The sequence below is a fragment of the Alnus glutinosa genome, chromosome 4, assembly GCF_958979055.1.
Source record: "Alnus glutinosa chromosome 4, dhAlnGlut1.1, whole genome shotgun sequence".
NCBI classification, from domain to species: Eukaryota; Viridiplantae; Streptophyta; class Magnoliopsida; order Fagales; family Betulaceae; genus Alnus; species Alnus glutinosa.
Window position 1 is genome coordinate 26,329,640 of NC_084889.1, and position 20,484 is coordinate 26,350,123.

Consider the following 20,484-nt stretch of genomic DNA (forward strand, 5'->3'; position numbering starts at 1 on the left):
TCCCGCGCGCCGCCATTTTAAAATTCAAAATAATATATAGTACATATACTTAGGGTTATGGTAGTATAGTATATATACTTATACTTAGTGTCATGATTTAAATTTAGGGTTTATATTTAGTTTTAATTTATAGTTTATGTTTTAGTTTTAGGTCTTAGGGTTTAGCCATGTGTACATGCAGTACATGCAGTGCATACACGTTATGGGTTGCATGGGTTTATATAAAATATATATAATATATTAAATATATATATATAATATATTAAAAAAAAATAAAAAAAATGACATTTGGAGACGTGTATTTACATACACGTCCCCAATTGGGCACGTGTACTACGTACACGTGTCCAATTGATTGGCCAGGTACTGCGCGGGAGTTCTCCCGCGCGCCACCTGGCCAATCAATTGGATATAAATTATATTTAAATTATATATTATTCAAATTATATACTTTTTAAATATATTTTAAATTTTAAATTTTATATTTAATTTATATAAAAGAAATGGGTAGCTTCCAGAGGAAGCTACCCATTTCTTACGTAAATCTCTCTCTCTCTCACTCTATCTCTCTCTCTCTCTCTCTCTCTCTCTCTCCGTCGAGCTCTGGCCGGCGACGACAGCCCATTCCGGTGCTCTCTGCCGGCGACCCTCCCTCTCTCTCGCTCTCCCTAGCTCTCTCACCTCCCGTTCCGGCCAGTACTGTCCGGTACCGGCCCTCTCTCTCTCTCTCTCTCTCTCTCTCTCTCTCTAGCTCTCTCTCTCTCTCAGCTCTCGCCACTGTACGTCCCCCGCCCACCACAGCCCTCGCGTCCGTTCAAGGTATTCCCTCCACTTCCTCTCACTCTCACTCATCTTCTCAATCTCTCTCTCTCTCTCTCTCTCTCTCTCTCTCTCTCTCTCTCTCGGTTTACAGTGCATATCTGTTCTAACATTTTGAGCTTTAATTTTTTTTATTTATTTTATTTTTTTTTTTCTGTCAAAAATTCCAGGTACACGTACAAGCTTGCACTACAAAAATCACTGTGAGTTATTTTTATTTTTGTTTTGAATTTTTTGCTATAAGTTTGTATATTTTATTAATTTTTTTTGTGATATTTGTATAATTTTTTTCATTGTCTAGTTTGTGGAAATATGGAATATATACTTGTAGATTTTTTATTACTGATTTTTTATTACTGAATCATTGTCTAGTTGGTGGAAATATGGAAAATATGGAATATGGAAATATGGAATTTATTGGTGATTATATTTAATTTTTTTTTAAAAAAAACTCTTGATGTGAGGATATTTGAGATATATTTTAGTGTGCTACTATGGATTTAATGTGCTATTGTGAATTTTGGTATTTTTATGAAGTGGCAAAAAGAAAAAATATCCGCTATCATCTTAATTTTATAAAAATATGATCGTGAGCAATAATGGCAAAGTAAAATTAAAATACAAAATTATAATCAACATATTGTGCTATGAATATATATAAATTGTGGGGAAAATAAATTGTGCTACTAATATATATAAATTGTGGTATTTTTGGGAAAAAAAAAACAAAAAAACAAATATTCCACTGTCCACCATTTACAATCATATTCGTAAAAAAAACCTTAAAACAAACGTCATAAATCATCAATTGCGACGAATTTGTTTTTTATCTTCCATTTTTAACGTTAACTATTCATGTGAAGAGACTACAGATTTATAAGAAGAATTTGGTATCTTCGGATAAAAAAACTCAAAAAAAAAAAATACTAAAATTTCTCTCATATGCATATATAAACTTTATATCCTAAAATCATAACCATAAAACCAACACAATAATAAACCCTTAAATAAACTTTGAATCCTATACGTTCTAAAAAAAAACCCTTACCCTAAACCCTAAACCCTAAGCCCTTAAAAAAAATCCTACACTTTCTAAAAAAAACCTAAACTGCTAAACCCTAAACCCTAACAAACCCTAAACTCTTATAAAAAGAATAAAATAAAACCCTAAACCCTTTAAAAAAAATAAAAACTTACTACACTTTCGAAAAAAAAAACGAAAACCCTAAACCCTAATCCTAAATCCTTACAAAAAAAGATTCCTACACTTTCTTAAAAAAAACTCTTAACCCTAAACCCTAAACCGTAACAAACCCTAAACCCTAAAACCCTAAACCCTAAACCCTAATCGCTTTAAACCAAAATAAAACCCTAAATCGTAAACCCTAAACCCTTAAAAAAAAAAAAATTTACCTAAAACCCTAAACCCTAAACCCTTAAAAAATAAAAACCTAAAACCCTAAACCCTAACCCTAGACCCTAGACCCTAACAAACCCTAAACCCTAAACCCTAAAAAAAAAAAAAACCTAAAACCCTAAACCCTAGACCCTAACAAACCCTAAACCCTAAACCATAAACCCTAAAACCCTAAACCCTAAACCCTAATCGCTTAAAAAAAAAAAACCCTAAATCCTAAACCCTAAACCCTTGAAAAAAAAATTTTTACCTACAACCCTAAACCCTAATCGCTTAAAAAAAAAAAAACCTAAAACCCTAAACCCTAACCCTAGACCCTAGACCCTAACAAACCCTAACCGTAAACTCTAAACCCTAAACCCTAAACCCTAAACCCTAACAAACCCTAAATCCTAAACCCTAAACCCTAAAAAAAAAATAACCTACACTTTCTAAAAAAAATACCCTAACCCTAAACCCTAAAAAAAAATCCTACACTTTCTAGGAAAAAAATCCTAACCCTAAACCTTAAACCCTAACTCCTAAACCCTAAACCTTAAAAAAAAAAATAACCTACACTTTCTAAAAAAATACCCTAACCCTAAACCGAAAAAAAAAAAAAAATTCCTACACTTTCTAGGAAAAAAACCCTAACCCTAAACCTTAAACCCTAACACTAAACCCTTAAAAATAAAAAAACAAAATCCTACACTTTTAAAGAAACAAATAAAACCTAACCCTAAACCCTAACAAACCCTAACCCTAAACCCTTTAAAAGAATAAAAAAAATAAAAACACTTACACTTTCTAAAAAAAAACTAAAACCCTACATAAAATAATCCTACACTTTCAAAACAAAAAAATACCCTAAACCCTAACAAACCATAACCCTAACCCTAAACCCTTAAAAATAAAAAATGAAATATATTTGTACACGTTTATACTGTAAGCCGTATGATTTGTCTTGTCCTCTTAACCCTATACAGATAAACATGGACAAGTCTTGGATGTCAACACCTAGGGGTACGACACGGTATAACGATGGGTGTAGGGCGTTTGTGGCATTTGCCGTTAGTAATTGTACGGCCGGCGATGGAAAAATTTACTGCCCATGCAAGTATTGTCGAAATAACCAGCGTCACACTCCTGAGTACGTTCTTGCCCACCTGACTGGAGGTCGGGGGATGAATCCGGGATACAATTTGTGGTATATGCACGGTGAGACTACGACTGGTTCCGCTATTCCTGGTCAGTGTTCGAGTCATCACAGTGGCACAGAGGCCGCTGACCGTAGCACTGAACATGGTGATCATGTCACAGAACAGGAGGGTGTCGCCGTGGAACAGGATGATAACATGCACGCCATGTTGCGTGACGCCTTCGGCATGCACGATGTTCCTGAAGGGGTCAGTACTCTTCCGCAACAAGTTGATGAAGATACCTCGTGCGGGGACGCATTGAAGTACCAAGAGCTGTTAAAGACTGCCGAGAAGCCCCTTCACCCTGGTACGAAGCACAGTAAATTGAGTGCTACTGTACACATGTACAACTTGAAGTGCGTTGGAGGTATTAGTAACAAGATATTTTCAGACATTCTCGAATTCATCAATCAGTTGTTGCCTCCTTGCGATGAGGCATTGCCAGATAACACGTATGAGGCGAAAAAGTTCCTAAGTGGCATGGGTCTGGGGTATGAGAAGATTCCGGCGTGCCGTAATGACTGTATGTTATTCTGGAAAGACAATAAAGAATTAGATTCATGTACCGTATGTGGAGAGTCTAAGTGGAGGGCTGATACACATGTAGATGATGATGGTGAGATCATATCAGCGAGAAAAAAACGCCCGGTGAAGATCTTGAGGTGGTTTCCACTCATCCCACGGTTGCAGAGGTTATTCATGTCTGAGCATACTGCGCCCCATATGAGATGGCATGCAGAAGGCCGCACTAGGGATGGCGTATTGAGGCACCCGGCCGACGGTGAGGCATGGAGATCGTTTGACATTTTACACCCAGATTTTATGGCAGAGAGTAGGAACGTCCGGCTTGGTTTGACAGCAGATGGATTTAATCCATTTGGGAACATGAGCACATCCCACAGCACATGGCCCGTAATGCTTGTGCCTTACAATTTGCCACCTTGGATGTGCATGAAACAGTCGTCCTTCATCCTTTCCATGGTTATCCCTGGACCGAGCTCACCAGGTATGGATATTGATGTTTACCTTCAGCCATTGATTGATGAGTTGCTGGAACTGTGGAATGTAGGGGTACGAACATTCGATGCTTCAAAGAAGGAAAATTTTATTATGCGATCTCAGTTGATGTGGACGATAAACGACTTTCCAGCGTATGCAGATTTATCTGGTTGGCCTAACAGGGGTGCGAAGGCATGTCCTTGCTGTATGCAATCGACGCGTTCTATACGCTTAAAGAACGGATGCAAATTTTGCTATATGGGGCACAGGAGATATCTGCCGCCTGAACATCTGTGGCGGCTTAACAGGAGGACATTTGACGGTACTGAAGAATTTGACAGCGCCCCGATTGTGCCATGCGGATACGAGGTTCTCCAACAGTTGGACGGAGTTGCGTTTGGGGATGAGACCGCGGGTAAGAAGAAGAAACGGAAGAAGCGGAAGAAGGGTGCAGGGAGTTCCGATGTTATATGGAAGAAGAAAAGTATATTTTTCAGATTGCCGTATTGGGAAGACAATTTGCTTCGGCACAATCTTGATGTTATGCACATAGAGAAAAATGTCATGGACAATATACTTGGCACTATTTTGGATATAAAAGGGAAAACGAAGGACAACTTGGCAGCTCGGCTGGACTTGCAGGAAATGGGGTTGAGACCTAAGTTGCATCCGTTCACGGCCGCCAATGGTAAAACGTATATTCCCGCTGCCTGTCACACCATGACTAGAGAGGACAAAGAAAGTTTTCTGAAGGTTCTTCGAAATGTGAGGGTCCCGGACGGATACGCCTCGAACATTTCACGATGTGTTCGGCTGAAGGACCGTACAATTTCCGGGTTGAAGAGCCACGATAGCCACATACTGATGCAACAGCTTCTTCCAATTGCACTGCGTAAGTCATTGCCTGATAAAGTTGTTAGACCTCTTGTGGAGATTTCGGCATTTTTTAGAGGCATATGCTCAACAAAGCTATCACAAGAAGATATGGACCGACTGCAGGGTGACGTCTGTATCACTTTGTGCAAACTAGAACAGATATTCCCTCCAGGGTTTTTTACGAGCATGGTCCACTTGGTCGTGCATCTTGTGCGCGAGTGTAGACTTGGCGGACCCGTGCAGTATAGATGGATGTACCCGGCAGAGAGGTAAAATTCAGCGTAATATGTAAATATATAATTTGATTTAAATGTAACCATAATTGACGACAATTAAATTGTCGTGTATGTGTGTACACCAGGAGTCTGGGGCATTTCAAGTCTACTGTGCGCAATAAAGCGGCTCCTGAGGGGTGCATTGCAGAGGGGTACATAGCGACCGAGCTGGTAACGTTCTGTTCAAGGTATCTGAATAACGCACCAACATTCCACAACAGACCTCAGAGGAATCCTGATGGATCCAAGGGGGCGGGCACGCGTGTTACCCTGAACCGGTTGATAATGCACCAGATTCATCGTTATATTGTGTTCAACTCTGAAGAGTTTCACAATTTGCGGACGTAAGTAGTGTTTATATATTTAACAGAATTCGAATAACGCATCTAATTGATTTTACTACATAATTGTATACGCTGAATGTAGGATGCACAAAGACGCGCTTAGGCGATCATGCACTAGAGGTCGCATTACGGAGGCTCTTATTGAAGCAGAACATCATGAGCAGTTCTGCGAATGGTACCCTGCATATGTAAGGAAATAGTTGTAATTTTTAAGTTGGATAAAGTTATGCGGGTTCAATATAATTACCCAATACACGTGTTTAATATTTGTAATTATAACATAGGTCGATGGCCTTGACGATCAACGTAGGGAGGAATTGGGCCACAACTTGGTTATGCGTTGTAGAGGGCTGAAGGAGACAGCGGTCAAGTACAACAGGTACGTGGTAAATGGGAAATTGTTTCGCACGCTTGCCCATGATGTGGGAAGGAGGACTCAGAACAGCGGCGTATGTGTTCCTACCGTTGAAGGCGAAACGTACTACGGGCAGTTAACCGATATAGTTGAGGTCGAGTACTATGACAGGACTACGTACATCCTATTTAAGTGCAATTGGGCAGACCCCACGATGGAAAGAGGATTCACAATAGACGAGTATGGCCTAGTGTTTGTCAACTTCAATCACCTCGTCCACAGGGGAGAACTGATTCAGGACGAGCCGTACGTGCTTACATCTCAGGTGGATCAAGTATTCTACGTCGAATATGGAAGGAACCCAAATTGGGTTTGTGCGGTTAGGACCAAACCGCGCAACGTGTACGACGTTGGCCAGGGGGATGGGAGTAATGAGGATGGTACAACCTACCATGAGTGCGTACCGCTCGTACTAGCCACTGATGACCTACCTGATACGAATGATGAATTCGAGTACGACAGGCCCGATATTGATCCGATTGAAGCTCCCGTGATACAATGATTGATGTATTTCTTGTGAGTATAATTAGCTTGAACTCAACACACTTGACTGATATATAAATTGTTTGTACAATTCGCTTGAACTGAATAAGGGTTTCTATTATTATATGCAAATTTCGTTGTATAATTTGCATATTCATTAAAAATATATTACAAAAAATATTCTAATTAATTTGTCTACATTTATTCGCAGGTATTAATGGACCAGGGACGCCATCCTTATGCATATCGGGCACCTCGCCCACCCGTGCCCCCCATGACCACGCCCACTGATTCGACGCCAGTATATACTGCGGCGTGGCCACCCCACCCAGACGGGGCTTATAGACCATTGTTGCCGGGTATGGTGGCCGTGCCCACGTCAGATCACGGGCAGACCAGCACAGCTGGAGTTGGCAGCTCTCCATTGTCGGAGCCGCCGACATTATCTCAGTTAGGGTTCACCCAACCGGGTAACGCCTATCGATGGTGGGTGCAAGAGGGGGTGGGGTCACAGGGTTATGCGCCGTACTTTCCGTATACGTATAGTCGACCTATGACGTGTAACCCTGATAGTGAGACGCAGGATTGTAGATTTCCACTGTCACAGACCGGGGAGATGCAGATGCCGGCTGTGGGGTTGGGACAGATACCGGCACAGGCGGCGATGCAGGGCCAGATTTTGGGGCCGAGACAGATGCCAGCATCGGGGGCGAGTCAGGGCCCGGGGCATGTAGAGAGGCAGATGCCGTTACCTGGTGAGAGCCAGATGCCGCTTTCCGGTGAGAGTCAGATGCCGCTTTCCGGTGAGAGTCAGATGCCAGATGTGGGGGGGAGCCAGACTACCCATGAGGAGGACGTTGCGATGTTGGGTACCGATCAGTTGGCCCCCGGTAGCCCCCAGGGTATGGATTCAGATGATGATCAGCATCCTCCACCAGCCGGAGAGGTTGGCGAGGAGGTTGCAGGCGACCCAGCGACGCAGCACATAGGGACTGGGCAGATTAGGTTGATGGGTAAGTACATATGTAGACATCCTTAAAACTCATATTATGTTACCAAAATATTTTTTTTGGTTTGGAAAAAAATAACTATTTGATTACATTTTGTTTATATATGTGTGTGTGTGTTATTTAGTGTTAACCAATTAAATTAATGTTGAATATATTTTTTCATTAGGGTACAACCCAGACGGGACCATTTATTATGAGGTGATTGACGACCCAGCGAGAAACTGGGTGCTCCCGAGGGGGAAGAAGGTTGTATTGCAGTACAATGCTGCTATACAACCTGTAGGACGAGCCTGCAATCGTTTTCGGCGGGAAGTGGGCAAGATGATCAGGAGTGGGTCCTACATACACATGTGGGACGAATGGGCGAGGGTAAATAGGCAGATTAAGCAGGCAATGTGGAACGCACTGATGGTATGTTTATGAATATAATTTAATTATTTATTTGAATTAAACTTGAGCTTAATGTTTAGGTTGAAGTTTTTAAACCTATAATGCTTTGATTGAAATGTGCAGGAGGAGTTCTATCTACCTGTATCAGTTGACATGCGCAGGGCACAACAGGAGGCGTGGAATGATATTGGACGTAAGCACCGCTCGTGGAAGTCGAGGTTCAAAACCCAACTAGGAATTGGAGACGGTGACACGCCCGAGAGTATCCGTGCGAGAATGCCGGAGAAATTTTTTGAGCAGTATGATGCAGAAGATGTAGAATTCCTGCTGAGAGATTGGTGCAGAGAGCATAAAATCGTATGTAGGCCAAAAAATTGTCAACTATTTTTTAATAACAGTTCATTTAATTTTAGTTTTAATTTAAGTGTGTCAATTGTTACATGTTTATTTTCATGTTCAATGCGTAGGCAACCTCTGAACGGATGAAGAGGTTGCGGGAGCGGAATGACCTACCCCATTGTGCGGGATCTAAAAGTTATGCCAGATTTAATCACGAGGAGGTAATTAAATATATATGTTTATGTTTTTAATATTTGTTGGTAATTGTTTTTCTTTTTCTTTTTCTTTAAACTATTTTTATCGCTATCTGTTTGTTATATATGTCAACTGCATGACGACAGGCATGTACATCTGGCACGCCCCCCACTCGCGCCGCGTCGTTCGTGAAGACCCACACAAAGAAGGACGGCACTTTCCTGAACGACCGTACACGGGTCTTATGCGTATGCTACTGATTTAGTTTACTAATATTTTTAAATTATGTGTGATATGTCATTATTCAATATATGACTTTTTCATGTTGACGACGTACAGGAGAGGATGACGCAGAGTTTAGCCAGTGATCCAGCCGCCACGCAAAGCGTCTCCGCAGACACGGTGCGTTGGGCACCGAACGACGCTTACGAACAGGCGATTGGGAGGCCTGAGTATGCAGGGAGGGTTCGGCAGGTTGGCCCGAACGTCACACCTGTTCGAGGGACATGTTTTTCATATAGGCCTCGGTCACAGGGGGGACCATCTCAGGGGACGTCTCGGGATTGGGCCGAACAGTCTCGGAAGATGGAAGAGATGCAAGCGGAGCTACATGCTGAGCGAGCGAGGAATGACCGTTTGGAGCAGCGCGTGCAACAGTTCGACGGCATAGAGCAGCGCTTGCGAGAGATGGAGGTCTTCATGTCCTCCATGGCAGTACCAGCACCATGTGTTGGTAATCAGTCTTCTCCTGCACACGTAGGTAGTACGTCGTCCGTTGGTAGTGCATCTGCAGGTATGGTTTATATTGTGTATAGGACAAAATTAATTTCAATTTGTTTTCATTACCCCTTTAATTTTGCAAGTAATATTATATACTTTAATTGTCTATATTATTTGCAGGTAATTCGACAACGGTTGGTACGTTGTCGCCTGTTGGACGACAGCTGAGCCAGCACTCCACTGTCGCTACACCTTCGCCCGCTACACCATTCATTGCGCAGCAATCGCCGGTGGGCGAGAACACGCCTGGGACGGTACCTCGTGATTCGCAGAGACGCCTTTCAGATTTGTAGATATTTTGTGTAATTATTTTTTGTTCGTAAATATTTGCTTGTTAACGAATATGTTATTAATTATTTGTTTGTGTAGTATGATTTCGTGTTGATTTTGGGTAAAATAAATGCTGCGTTATTTGTGGTCGAAAATTACAAAATTTGAAAAATTCAAAAAAAAATTTAATTAACCCAAATAAATTTTATAAAACAATAAAAAATTTATTTTTTTTTAAAAAAAAACTAAATTCAGTTTTTTATTTAATTAAAATTTTTATTTAATTTTTTAATTGTATTTTTAATTTAATTAAAAATACAATTAAATAATTAAATAAAAATTTTAATTAAATAAAAAACTGAATTTAGTTTTTTTTTTAATTAAAAACATTTTGACACGTGTATCGGAATACACGTGTCAAAACATTTTGACACGCGTATTGGAATACGCGTGTCAAATTTGACACGTGTATTCTGATACACGTGTCAAAAAAAATTTGACACGCGTATTGGAATACGCGTGTCAAATTTGACACGTGTATTCCGATACACGTGTCAAAATGTGCAGTTTGTAACATGCACATTTGACACGCGTAATACGCGTGTCAAAGTACACGTGTCTAAATGTTTGACACGTGTACGACACTGTACACGTGTCAAACTGCACGTGGCTATTTCATGCGATTTTTGTAGTGGCGGGACAGTCTCTCGCCACAAACCGCAAGTCAAGGTGGCCATTTTCCTTGGTATCTACGCCAAGATCTCAAAGGGCAGTGTCATTTATTTGGCATATTCCCTTTTATTATATGATTTACAATACTCATTTGGTTGTATTTGGGCTTATTGTGGGGTTGCCTAACTCTTTCGTTGTGTTTGGTTTGTTGTAAACTTGTAATCGTTCCCCTTTTTCTTTTCCCCTACTGTTTGCATAGAAAAAGAATATATATATATATATAGCAAGGATTTTCAATTTTTCTTGTTCATGAATCAATTCACAAAGGTTGATTATTATTTGTGAAAAGTGTACATATCTACCTCAAACTACCATTCAATTGTTAATGTCCTTCCAAAACTATCAATTGTGTTAATGTCCTCATCAAACTACCAAAAAATGTCAATTGGTAGTGTTGGGGGAGGAGGGGTGACATTGACAATTGAATGGTAATTTGAGGGGATATGTGCATTTTTTTTTTTTAAAAAAAAAAAATTGCGTTCTTTTTTTGTTTTTTAATTTTTTTTAAAAAAATAATTTTTTTTTTTTTTTTTTATATATTTTTTTTTCCGAATTCATAAGGACATTTTTGTCTTATTAAAAAAAATTAATGAGGACGTTGACATTTTTTGATAGTTTGAGAGGAGACATTGACATAATTGATAGTTTTTTTTTGGGGGGGGGGGTGGAGGAGGAGGAGGGGGGACATTGACAATTGAATGGTAATTTGAGAGAGATATATAAACTTTTCTTTTATTATTTTCTACAATACAGTTTGTTGTATTTTGAAGGTTATGATTCCTTCGAAGTCGCCATTGGTGGTTATGGCTCCCTCGAAGCAGTCATATATATATTCCATGTTTTGTACTAGTTGATTCACATCCGCTCATGCCCCCAAAAATTATAAAATGACTCTTTAATTTTATGTTTTTATGTTTTTATGTTTTTATGTAAATTAATATTTTCTCCAAATCTTTTTTTTAGTTGTCTCCCACGCTTAAATGTTTAGTTCTGCCTCAACTAGGGTTGTCAATTTTTGACACAACCCGCGAACCCGACACGGGAAAATAGGGTTTGGGTTTAGTATAATCGAGTTCGGGTCATAATCAGGTCGACCCGATTATAATCGTGTCTGACGGGTCAATCCACGGGTTGACCCACCAGACACGATTCTGACCCGGTAATATTATAAAAAAAAAAAAAAAAAAAAAAATTAGTGTAAGTGAAGAATGGGCTTTTATGACACGGAACCGGTCCTGGACTCCTGGTGATTCTCGAAGATTCTAGGGTTTTGAGGACGGTTTTGCCATCGTTGGATGGGAATCAGAGGTTCTGGGAATCCTGGGACAAATTGAACATCGAGTCGCAGTGCGTCAACGCATATACTCCTCCAGTGAAGAAGCCGGAGCTGCCGGCCCCGTACTTGGGGTTTCTGGTGGGAGTGGCGAGTGTGCCAGAGTTCATGTTGGGGCTGATTTGAAGGAGTCGAAGAGAGCGATGGAGATGAGGAGGGTTAGGGAGGAGCTGAAGTGGAAAAAGAAGAACGACATGGAGACGATGAGGACGGAGAGAGAGATTTGTGTCTGAACTCTGAAATCTGAATCTTGGATTCTTGATGGTAACAACGACGAAGACGGAAGATCCAGCGCTTGATGGAAACAGCAAGTCAGCGATGAAAGACGGAAGACCCAGCGCTTGATGGTAACAGCGAGTCGGCAACGAAGACGGAAGACCCAACGGCTGAAAGCCTGAAATTGCTGAATCAGTGAATCGTGTTACCCGGGTCGTGTTCGGGTAACACGGATGGTAAGTGGGTCGTGTTCGGGTTCCACAATTCAACCCGATTAATAGTCGGGTAGGGTTCGTGTTGGACCCGATTGTGTAATCGGGTCAGTCGGGTCGACCCGAATCCGACCTGAATTGTCAAGCCTAGCCTCAACTCTCGCATACATATGCATATGAGAGTGAAATTGCAAGCATACAACCATTACTATGGGGAAGCATGGGGCGGGGGGTTGGTTTTCCCCCCTTTTTGACCCCACCTTGCATCTCTACAGGTTCACAAATTCACACCAGTGACCCGCTGAAAAATCACAGGTATCTGTGCAGTGCAGGTGTGGTGTGGGGCGGATTGTGCGGGTATCCCCGATTCAGGTCAAAACATGAGAAACCATCAAACCAAAGCCAGATTCAATACCTAGAAAGCTAGCAAAGATTCAATACCCATATTTAATACCTAGATTCAAGCCATATTCATAAAAAAATGATAGCAACAGAGGCCAAAGAATGAGAGAAGCACCAACCTATGGACGAGGATGCAATTGAGAATCAACAACCGAAGGTCTTGAAGCCGATCTTCCCAGTCTTGAAACCGCATGTTCATGACGTCCCAACAGGCCACAGGACCGGTGGAGCCAACGAAGATGGGAACAATCGAGGAGGCTGAAGAGTGAAGAGAAACGAAAGAAAGATTTGGGGGAGAGATTTTCGGGGAGGTTGAGAGTGAAGAGGAAGATTTGGGAGAGAGATTTTAGGAGAGGCTGAGAGTGAAGAAGAACGAATTAAGAATCTAGAGGGGGAGAGATTTTAGTGGAGGTTGAAGAGTGAAGAGGAACGAAGAATCTTGAAGATTTGGGGGAGGAAGAAGGGTGAAGAGAATATTCTAGAATGTGGCGAATGGGTTAAATGTAGAGTTTTTTAATGTTTATGTTTTATTTTAGCGGGGAGGGGTGGGTCCCTGGGGTTTTTGAAAACCCCAACTCTTAACTCACAACCCGTCCCACACGGATATATCATTTTTGGACCCGTACTCGCAAAAATCAACTAAAAATCAAAATTTTAGGGTCGAGGCAGGGGATGCAGGGCGGTGCGGGTGTGCGGGTTTTTGCTCACCCCTAACCATTACATGTGATCCTTCCAATGTTAAAATCAATTACACTAGAGTTTCATTTGCTTCCAAAGTGACAAATTTTTTTGTTGTGTAACGGATATATGCAATACCCTATGATATGCATTTATTTATTTTTTAATTTTTAATGTTTCTTTTCTAATTGAATACGTGAAAAGGGTTATAAGGGATGTGCTATCACATGCATGTGTGTGAAACCTTCATCCATGGTTAGATTTATGTGAAAAGGACGTTTTGTGGATCACTGTATAAACGAGATCGACAAGAGAGACAGTACTGCATCGATCCACCTATTTATATATATAGCACTATATATATATATATATAATAATATATATATATATATAGCTCTTATCTCTCTCACACACAATATATACGCCTCTAATAAGCGATCGGCATTTCCCCAGTGGTCCATGTCAAAGTCACTCTCAAAGGGGTAAAGAAACAAAAACTTTCGATCCTGGTCCTCAAGATAATCACAATTGCTTTATTAGTAGTCAATATGTACTTAATCAGTTCATTTATTAATGAACTATCCTTAGTACACCGTGCTTGACTAACATGCAGTTTGATTATTAATTTACGTATTCCTTGTCTGTCCGTGTCGTTTTAATTAAGATAATGATTTAGATTGCGTTAAAAAGCTTAAAAACTAGCTTTAGTAGATAAAAAAAATTGTGCAAAGTAAAGATGTTAGGCCAGTAATGTCCAAATCTAATAAAAAACCTATCCGAATTGATAACATAAGAGCATTTAACTTTCGAACAAGTTTGACAAAGAGCATTTTTCTTTTCTTTTTTTAATGGTAATATATAAAAATTGATTAAAGATGAAACGTGTTTTGAATTTGTCTATGAGAGAAAATTTAAAAAATTAGTTTGATAATATGAAGAAAAAAGTTTAATTTTCTTTGAGAGAAAAATAAAATAAAAATAAAAATAGAATTAATGCCAAGCGTATGATATTCATTTTTAACATTCCATAGCTCAGTTCCTAATAACTACATACACACACATATACAATACCGAATGCATGAGGTAATCTTGAATGAAAGGAGTACCCTAAAACTCTTTAAATATTAATAGTGGTATACTGTTATAATTGTTCAAGTCACTTCGTAACCAAATGGTAATAAAATTTATATCATACTTGGTAACACTTGTTTTATTCTATTTAATATGTAAATATGTCCTTATACATGTTGTTGGACTTTCATTAATCCGAATATCTGGTCAGGTATTCCTCTCTCTCGATCTGTCTCATAAACTCTTCATTTTTTTTTTCTCTATCAGCATAAGACTAATTTAATTATCAAAGTGTCGTCAATCTTATGAAGGGTCGTGATGACTACTTTTTTGTTTTGCAAAAGTTTCGTTGCCGATCTGACCATTCGAACCAGGAAAAATAGTTGGATCGATGCTATAAATATGTAGTGACCTTAGTGGGGGAGTGAGTCGTTAAACTATACTTCAAATGAATCACATGGATCCATCATAAAAAATTTGATTTGATTCCTAGTCAAACAACGTAACTCTTTGATTGCTAAAATCCAACCGTATATATTTATTTATTTTTTTAATTTTTTTGTAAGTAACCGTATATATTTATTAAATGTAGAGAAAGAAAAAGCCAATTCCACTTAGAATTAACACATTTCTGTCGTTGTGTTTGTCTGTCACTCTGTCTTGTTTGGTTGAACACGTGACCATAAGAAGCCGCCACACGTATTTGTATTTTGTCTTCATGTCAATTACTATGAACAGAAATTTCTTATAAATTTGTTTGTAGAAAATTTCCTACGACTTACATATAAGATTGACATGTGTACCTACACCACGCTCCGATTAGCGGGAGGCCGGTGGAACTGCTTCTGATGTAAGTGGAGGCGGAGGGTGACGGCGAAGCTGATGGAGAGAGGTCCTTCGGAGTAGGCGCGTGGTCTACATGTGCCATCTCCGAGGACTCCCAGTCCCTGCCCCACCGTCGTTTTGATGCTATTGTTGTGTTGTTGTTGTGATTTTTTTTCATCTTTTGTATTTCTAGGCATTTAAATTTGGGATTTGATTCATACACAACACAATCACAACAACCACACAACAACCCCTCACATGAGGGTGGGCCCCAGTATGTGGGGTCCACCCTCATGTGAGGGGTTGTTGTGTGGTTGTTGTGTTGGTGTTGTAAATTTAACATTTTTCTTTAAATTTCTGTGTTTCTGTTGTATGTTCTGTAGGATTTTCTGTTGTATATTCTGTTGTGATCTCTGTAATGGTTATTCACGTGGTGTTTGGATCCTATAGATCTTGCATCCACCCTTTACCATCTTAACTGGTGGCTCAGATTTTTGGCATCCGTGTCAAGGCTCATTAGGCCCACATCTTCAAAAGTATTGCCCGCGTACTTTTATTCTTAGTTCTTCTTGTTTCTTTATGTTCTGGATATATATATATATATATATATATATATATATATATATTCATTCATTCATTCATTGTAGAATGAAAAACTCTCCTAAATTACCAACGTACCCTGCTATCACCCGAGGCAATGAAAATGAAACGATAAGGTCACTTTAGTCCTTAGAAAAAAACATTCAACTGCAATATGATAGGAATAGGATCCTCCAAATATTAACACGTCTTCTCCTTCTCTCTCGCTCTCTCGCTCTCTGTGTGTGTGTAGAAAAGAGGAAATGGAGGGAGAAGAAGAAGAAAAGTCATCTCTGAGATCGCCATTGATCCAAATCTCTGGAGAAGATGGAGTGAGTAGGGAGAGGGAGGGAAGCAATGGAAAGGGAGTTTTTGAGGAGGTAAGAAAGCAGCTATGGCTGGCAGGGCCTCTGATAGCTGTGAGTCTGTTACAATATTGTTTGCAGGTGATCTCTATAATGTTTGTGGGTCATCTTGGTGAGTTGGCTCTGTCTGGTGCGTCCATGGCCACTTCTTTCGCAACGGTCACCGGTTTCAGCTTGTTGGTGAGTCGGGTTCTCTTCAGTTTTTCTCAGAATTTGTTTTTAATGGTTCTTGGTTGGATGTGATTGGTTAAGGAAAATGTATTGCTTTTCTTGTTTCTGTTCTTGCTGAAAGTAAGAAGGCGGATAAAACGTGTTTTGTTGGTTGAAAGATGAAAAGGGATGATGTGGAAAGGGAATGTAAAACAGGGCCAGAAAGTGAAAAAAATGGCTTTTTTACATGTTTTCAAGAAATGATTGTATAAAATGAAAACACGTACACGTTCCTGATATCTGTTCTTAAGTACTGTTGTAGATGTTGGGAGAGAGATTTCTGAATTTTTATGAGTTTTATCAATCTCTTTTTTCCTCAATCCCCTCAAAAGCAGAAAAGGATTTTCTCGGATTTTTTTTTGTTCTTTTTTCTTTTTGAATCTCCTTCAGTGGCATGTAAATTTACTTCCAATTCCATTGGTATATTAGACAACCCAGCTATGAAATTGGAAGTGGGGTCTACTATTCCAAGTTGATGCACTTAAATGCAACCGAATATTTGCAGACAAAAAAGAATCCTTGCAAGAAACTGATACTTTTGCCTCAGATACCATAACACTAAAATTCCGAGTGCCTTGAACATTCACATGCCTTGCAACTAACCACTCTTATACACAAATTAATCCCATGAACCACATTGGATTAAGTGAATACCCAGGTTATGGATTCCTGGTCTAAAGCTTCAGTTATTATTCCTGTGTGAATGATTCTTTTGTCTGCTGATAGGCAAAGGAAGTAAATTAATGGCTCTAATTTTATACTAAAAGCATTGCAATTTCTCAACTCATGGTCGATGCTGTTCCAAACAACAACAAAACATAATTATGGTTCATGATTTCTTCTTTTGTTGTAGAAAAATGTGTTATGTTCAACAGAACTCTTTGCATGTTACTTTCTCTAAGTTTCTTATACTATTTGTGATTATTTACTTGAACAGATGGGAATGGCAAGTGCGTTGGATACATTATGTGGCCAGTCATATGGAGCAAAGCAGTATCATGTGATGGGAATACACATGCAGAGAGCCATGCTTGTTCTTTTTCTTGTAAGCATTCCCCTTGCGATCATATGGGCAAACACAAGATCCCTTCTAATCCTCTTTGGCCAAGAACATGATATAGCAACCGAAGCCGGACAATATGCGCGTTTCATGATCCCGAGTCTTTTTGCCTATGGTCTTCTGCAGTGCCTTAATAAATTCTTACAAACCCAAAACATTGTCTTTCCAATGATGCTAAGCTCTGCAGTCACAGCTTTACTGCACATACTTATATGTTGGGTTCTGGTATTTAAATCTGGACTTGGACCTAGAGGAGCTGCCTTGGCGAATTCCATCTCCTATTGGATCAATGTATTACTGTTGGTATTTTATATCAAGTTCTCTTCTTCATGTGTAAAAACCTGGACAGGTTTCTCAAAGGAGGCCCTCCACAATATGCTCACTTTTGTGAGACTTGCTATTCCTTCAGCTGTTATGGTTTGGTAATTTCTTTTTCTTAACATCACAAACAAATAATTTCGCATTTTCTTCTATCTTCCTCACTGTCTTTGTTACATGAGAATGTATAAGAAAAATGCTATTATTCTTTTCTCAATAACTATGCTGAGGTATGTAAATACAAATTTTCAGCTTTAAAGATCCTAATGCTGTTAGCTGTGATCTTTTTCCATGATTTGAACAGCTTGGAAATGTGGTCATTTGAATTGATGGTTCTTCTATCTGGTCTTCTTCCTAATCCAGAGCTAGAAACTTCCGTGCTTTCTATTAGGTTAGTTCTTAACTTTAATGATCTTTCTACAATGGATATACTAAATCTGTTTGATGATTGTGAGTTCCTTCTTACTCTTCTTCATTATTCTATTTTAACTCACCCTACATATTATGTTTACACTTCCTCATTTTTATGTTTGACAGTCTCAATACAGCTGCAACAGTTTGGATGATCCCGTTTGGACTCAGTTGTGCTGTAAGGTGAGTTGCTGAATTGATATAAATGTCTATTTCTGATATCAAGTTCATAAATCTTATGGCAGTTTAAGCATTTTATTTTTATTTTTTTTAATTTTAAGCAATTTGGTTGGTGCCATCCCAAAAATTTCGACAACTGATTTAATTAACGTGACATATACTAACCTTTGAGCTTCCAAAATCTTCATTTTGATTTTGCTGAAAAAGGAATTTGATACACATATGGAGGTTTGGAATGTGTTCCACCCCCCCCCCCCCCCCCACTTTCTTATTCTATGCCATATCTTCATATCTTTTAATATGCGCCCTTTCTCTTGTTTACAGTACTCGGGTCTCAAATGAATTAGGAGCTGGGGATCCTGAAACTGCACGTTTAGCAGTAGGCGTCGTCTTTGTGATGGCAATCACTGAGGGTATATTGGTCGGATCAGTCCTGATATTGATACGCAACGTTTGGGGTTATGCTTATAGCGATGAAGTAGAAGTGATCAGATATGTAGCAATCATGATGCCAATTCTTGCAGTATCCAACTTTTTAGACGGCCTCCAGTGTGTTCTTTCAGGTTTTTCTAATTTTTCATGCTTTAGTGAATCCAAATTAACATCATTACCTGATTAAAAAGCAAAAAAAATCTTCAAGGCTCTTTGTCCATGGGAAAACAATCACCTTGGTAGGGTTCCTAAATTTATGATTAAGTTGTTTAGCAGTGAAGCAGGGATCTAAATTGACTGCAAGCAGCAACAATTACAATGATTGGTGTGCTTTCCTGAATGGACTGTGCATCCTTTTGAAAAATGTTTTGTGAACATTATATATTGAAATTTTAGTAGATTAATTTGAAATTTACAATCTATTTATGTACATTTAGGCACTGCTAGAGGATGCGGTTGGCAGAAGATTGGTGCGTATATCAATCTCGGTTCCTACTACTTGGTTGGGATTCCAGCTGCTGTTTTATTAGCTTTTGTCTTCAAGATTGGAGGAAAGGTAGAAGTTTTCATTCTCTTCTTTCATAACCTTGAGCCCTTTTTCACATTTGCTTTAATTGCAAGTGATTTAATGTAATCTTATCTGTTCAAATACTGTGGATATATAGGGGCTCTGGCTGGGGATCATATGTGCACTCGTAGTCCAAGTGTTATCACTTCTCACTGTTACCATACGCACAAACTGGCAGCAACAAGTATAATTCTAGCTCTCCCTCTTCTGCTTCTTCTTTTTCTCTTTTATTTTGTTCATTTTTCTCACTACATGTGATATTCTCGTTCCTACTTAGGCACAGAAGGCTACAGAGAGAGTCTACGACTCGGTAATTCCTGTGGAAATAATCTCTTGAAGGCTTGAAAAATGTGCCTACAACGGAGAAAATTTATTTGGCAGTAGACGAATATACCTTGGAAAATTTTGGGATCTTCATACTTAGTGATAAAACTTACTTGATATGCTTAACTACGAAATCAAAGTTATATGATCTTCATAATGATCATTGGCAGATGTTGAGATCTAATGATGCACTTGGCTAGCTAGTGGCTCTATGAAAAAACTTGATGATTTGGCTTAAGTGTTGTAATAAAACTACTGTAGTTTTTTTAACGGGCTAGATTTAATTCCAAATTATTATCAGAGAGTAAAATTAAATCTGGATCATCAAAAAAAATTACAGAACATATGCCGTAATATTTTATAGCACTTAAGTCAAATTCAGAAAACTTGCTGCAGTTAATTCTCCAAGTTCTAATGCTGTGAACCCTGTTTTGGAAAGTAAAAAGAAAAGAAAAAGACCATGAAAGTTGGAAAGGTGAAAAAATAGCCGGTGGCGTCTCAGTTGTTAATAAAAAATGCATCTAGTTTAGGGGTGAAAATGCGGTTAAGAATGTGATTATTAGCAATATATATTCGCATATGCATTCGTGCGGTTATTAAATGCGGTTCTTATCCGCTATCTGCATATGACGTAATAGGTTCTTTGAATTACTATCTAAATCTATATGCAAGAATATGTAATGTAGTTCTTACTATATGCAAGCTTAAATAAATTAAGATTTCACTTATTATACAATTCATGATTATAAGCCATAAATGATAATTGTCTCATGATTAC

The 20,484-nt window shown here is 39.1% G+C and overlaps 2 protein-coding genes and 1 long non-coding RNA gene across 3 annotated transcripts; all 3 read left to right on the forward strand.

Moving 5' to 3' along the window:
• Window positions 1-785: 785 nt before the first annotated feature.
• LOC133865398 (uncharacterized) lies at window positions 786-3,571 on the forward strand. Its single transcript, XR_009899711.1, has 3 exons — window positions 786-819; window positions 990-1,022; window positions 3,202-3,571. It is a non-coding gene; the product is annotated as an uncharacterized LOC133865398 (long non-coding RNA).
• A 4,398-nt stretch (window positions 3,572-7,969) lies between these two features.
• Window positions 7,970-9,891, forward strand: LOC133866891 (uncharacterized). Its single transcript, XM_062303544.1, has 6 exons — window positions 7,970-8,227; window positions 8,330-8,563; window positions 8,674-8,766; window positions 8,887-8,988; window positions 9,080-9,533; window positions 9,641-9,891. The coding sequence occupies exons 1-6, from the start codon at window positions 8,138-8,140 to the stop codon at window positions 9,811-9,813; spliced, it is 1,146 nt and encodes a 381-aa protein (XP_062159528.1). The 5' UTR covers window positions 7,970-8,137; the 3' UTR covers window positions 9,814-9,891.
• A 6,112-nt stretch (window positions 9,892-16,003) lies between these two features.
• LOC133865998 (protein DETOXIFICATION 16-like) lies at window positions 16,004-19,927 on the forward strand. The gene is made up of 8 exons (XM_062302541.1): window positions 16,004-16,383; window positions 17,351-17,895; window positions 18,096-18,182; window positions 18,329-18,385; window positions 18,707-18,945; window positions 19,252-19,370; window positions 19,480-19,566; window positions 19,660-19,927. The coding sequence occupies exons 1-8, from the start codon at window positions 16,102-16,104 to the stop codon at window positions 19,717-19,719; spliced, it is 1,476 nt and encodes a 491-aa protein (XP_062158525.1). The 5' UTR covers window positions 16,004-16,101; the 3' UTR covers window positions 19,720-19,927.
• Window positions 19,928-20,484: the final 557 nt, after the last annotated feature.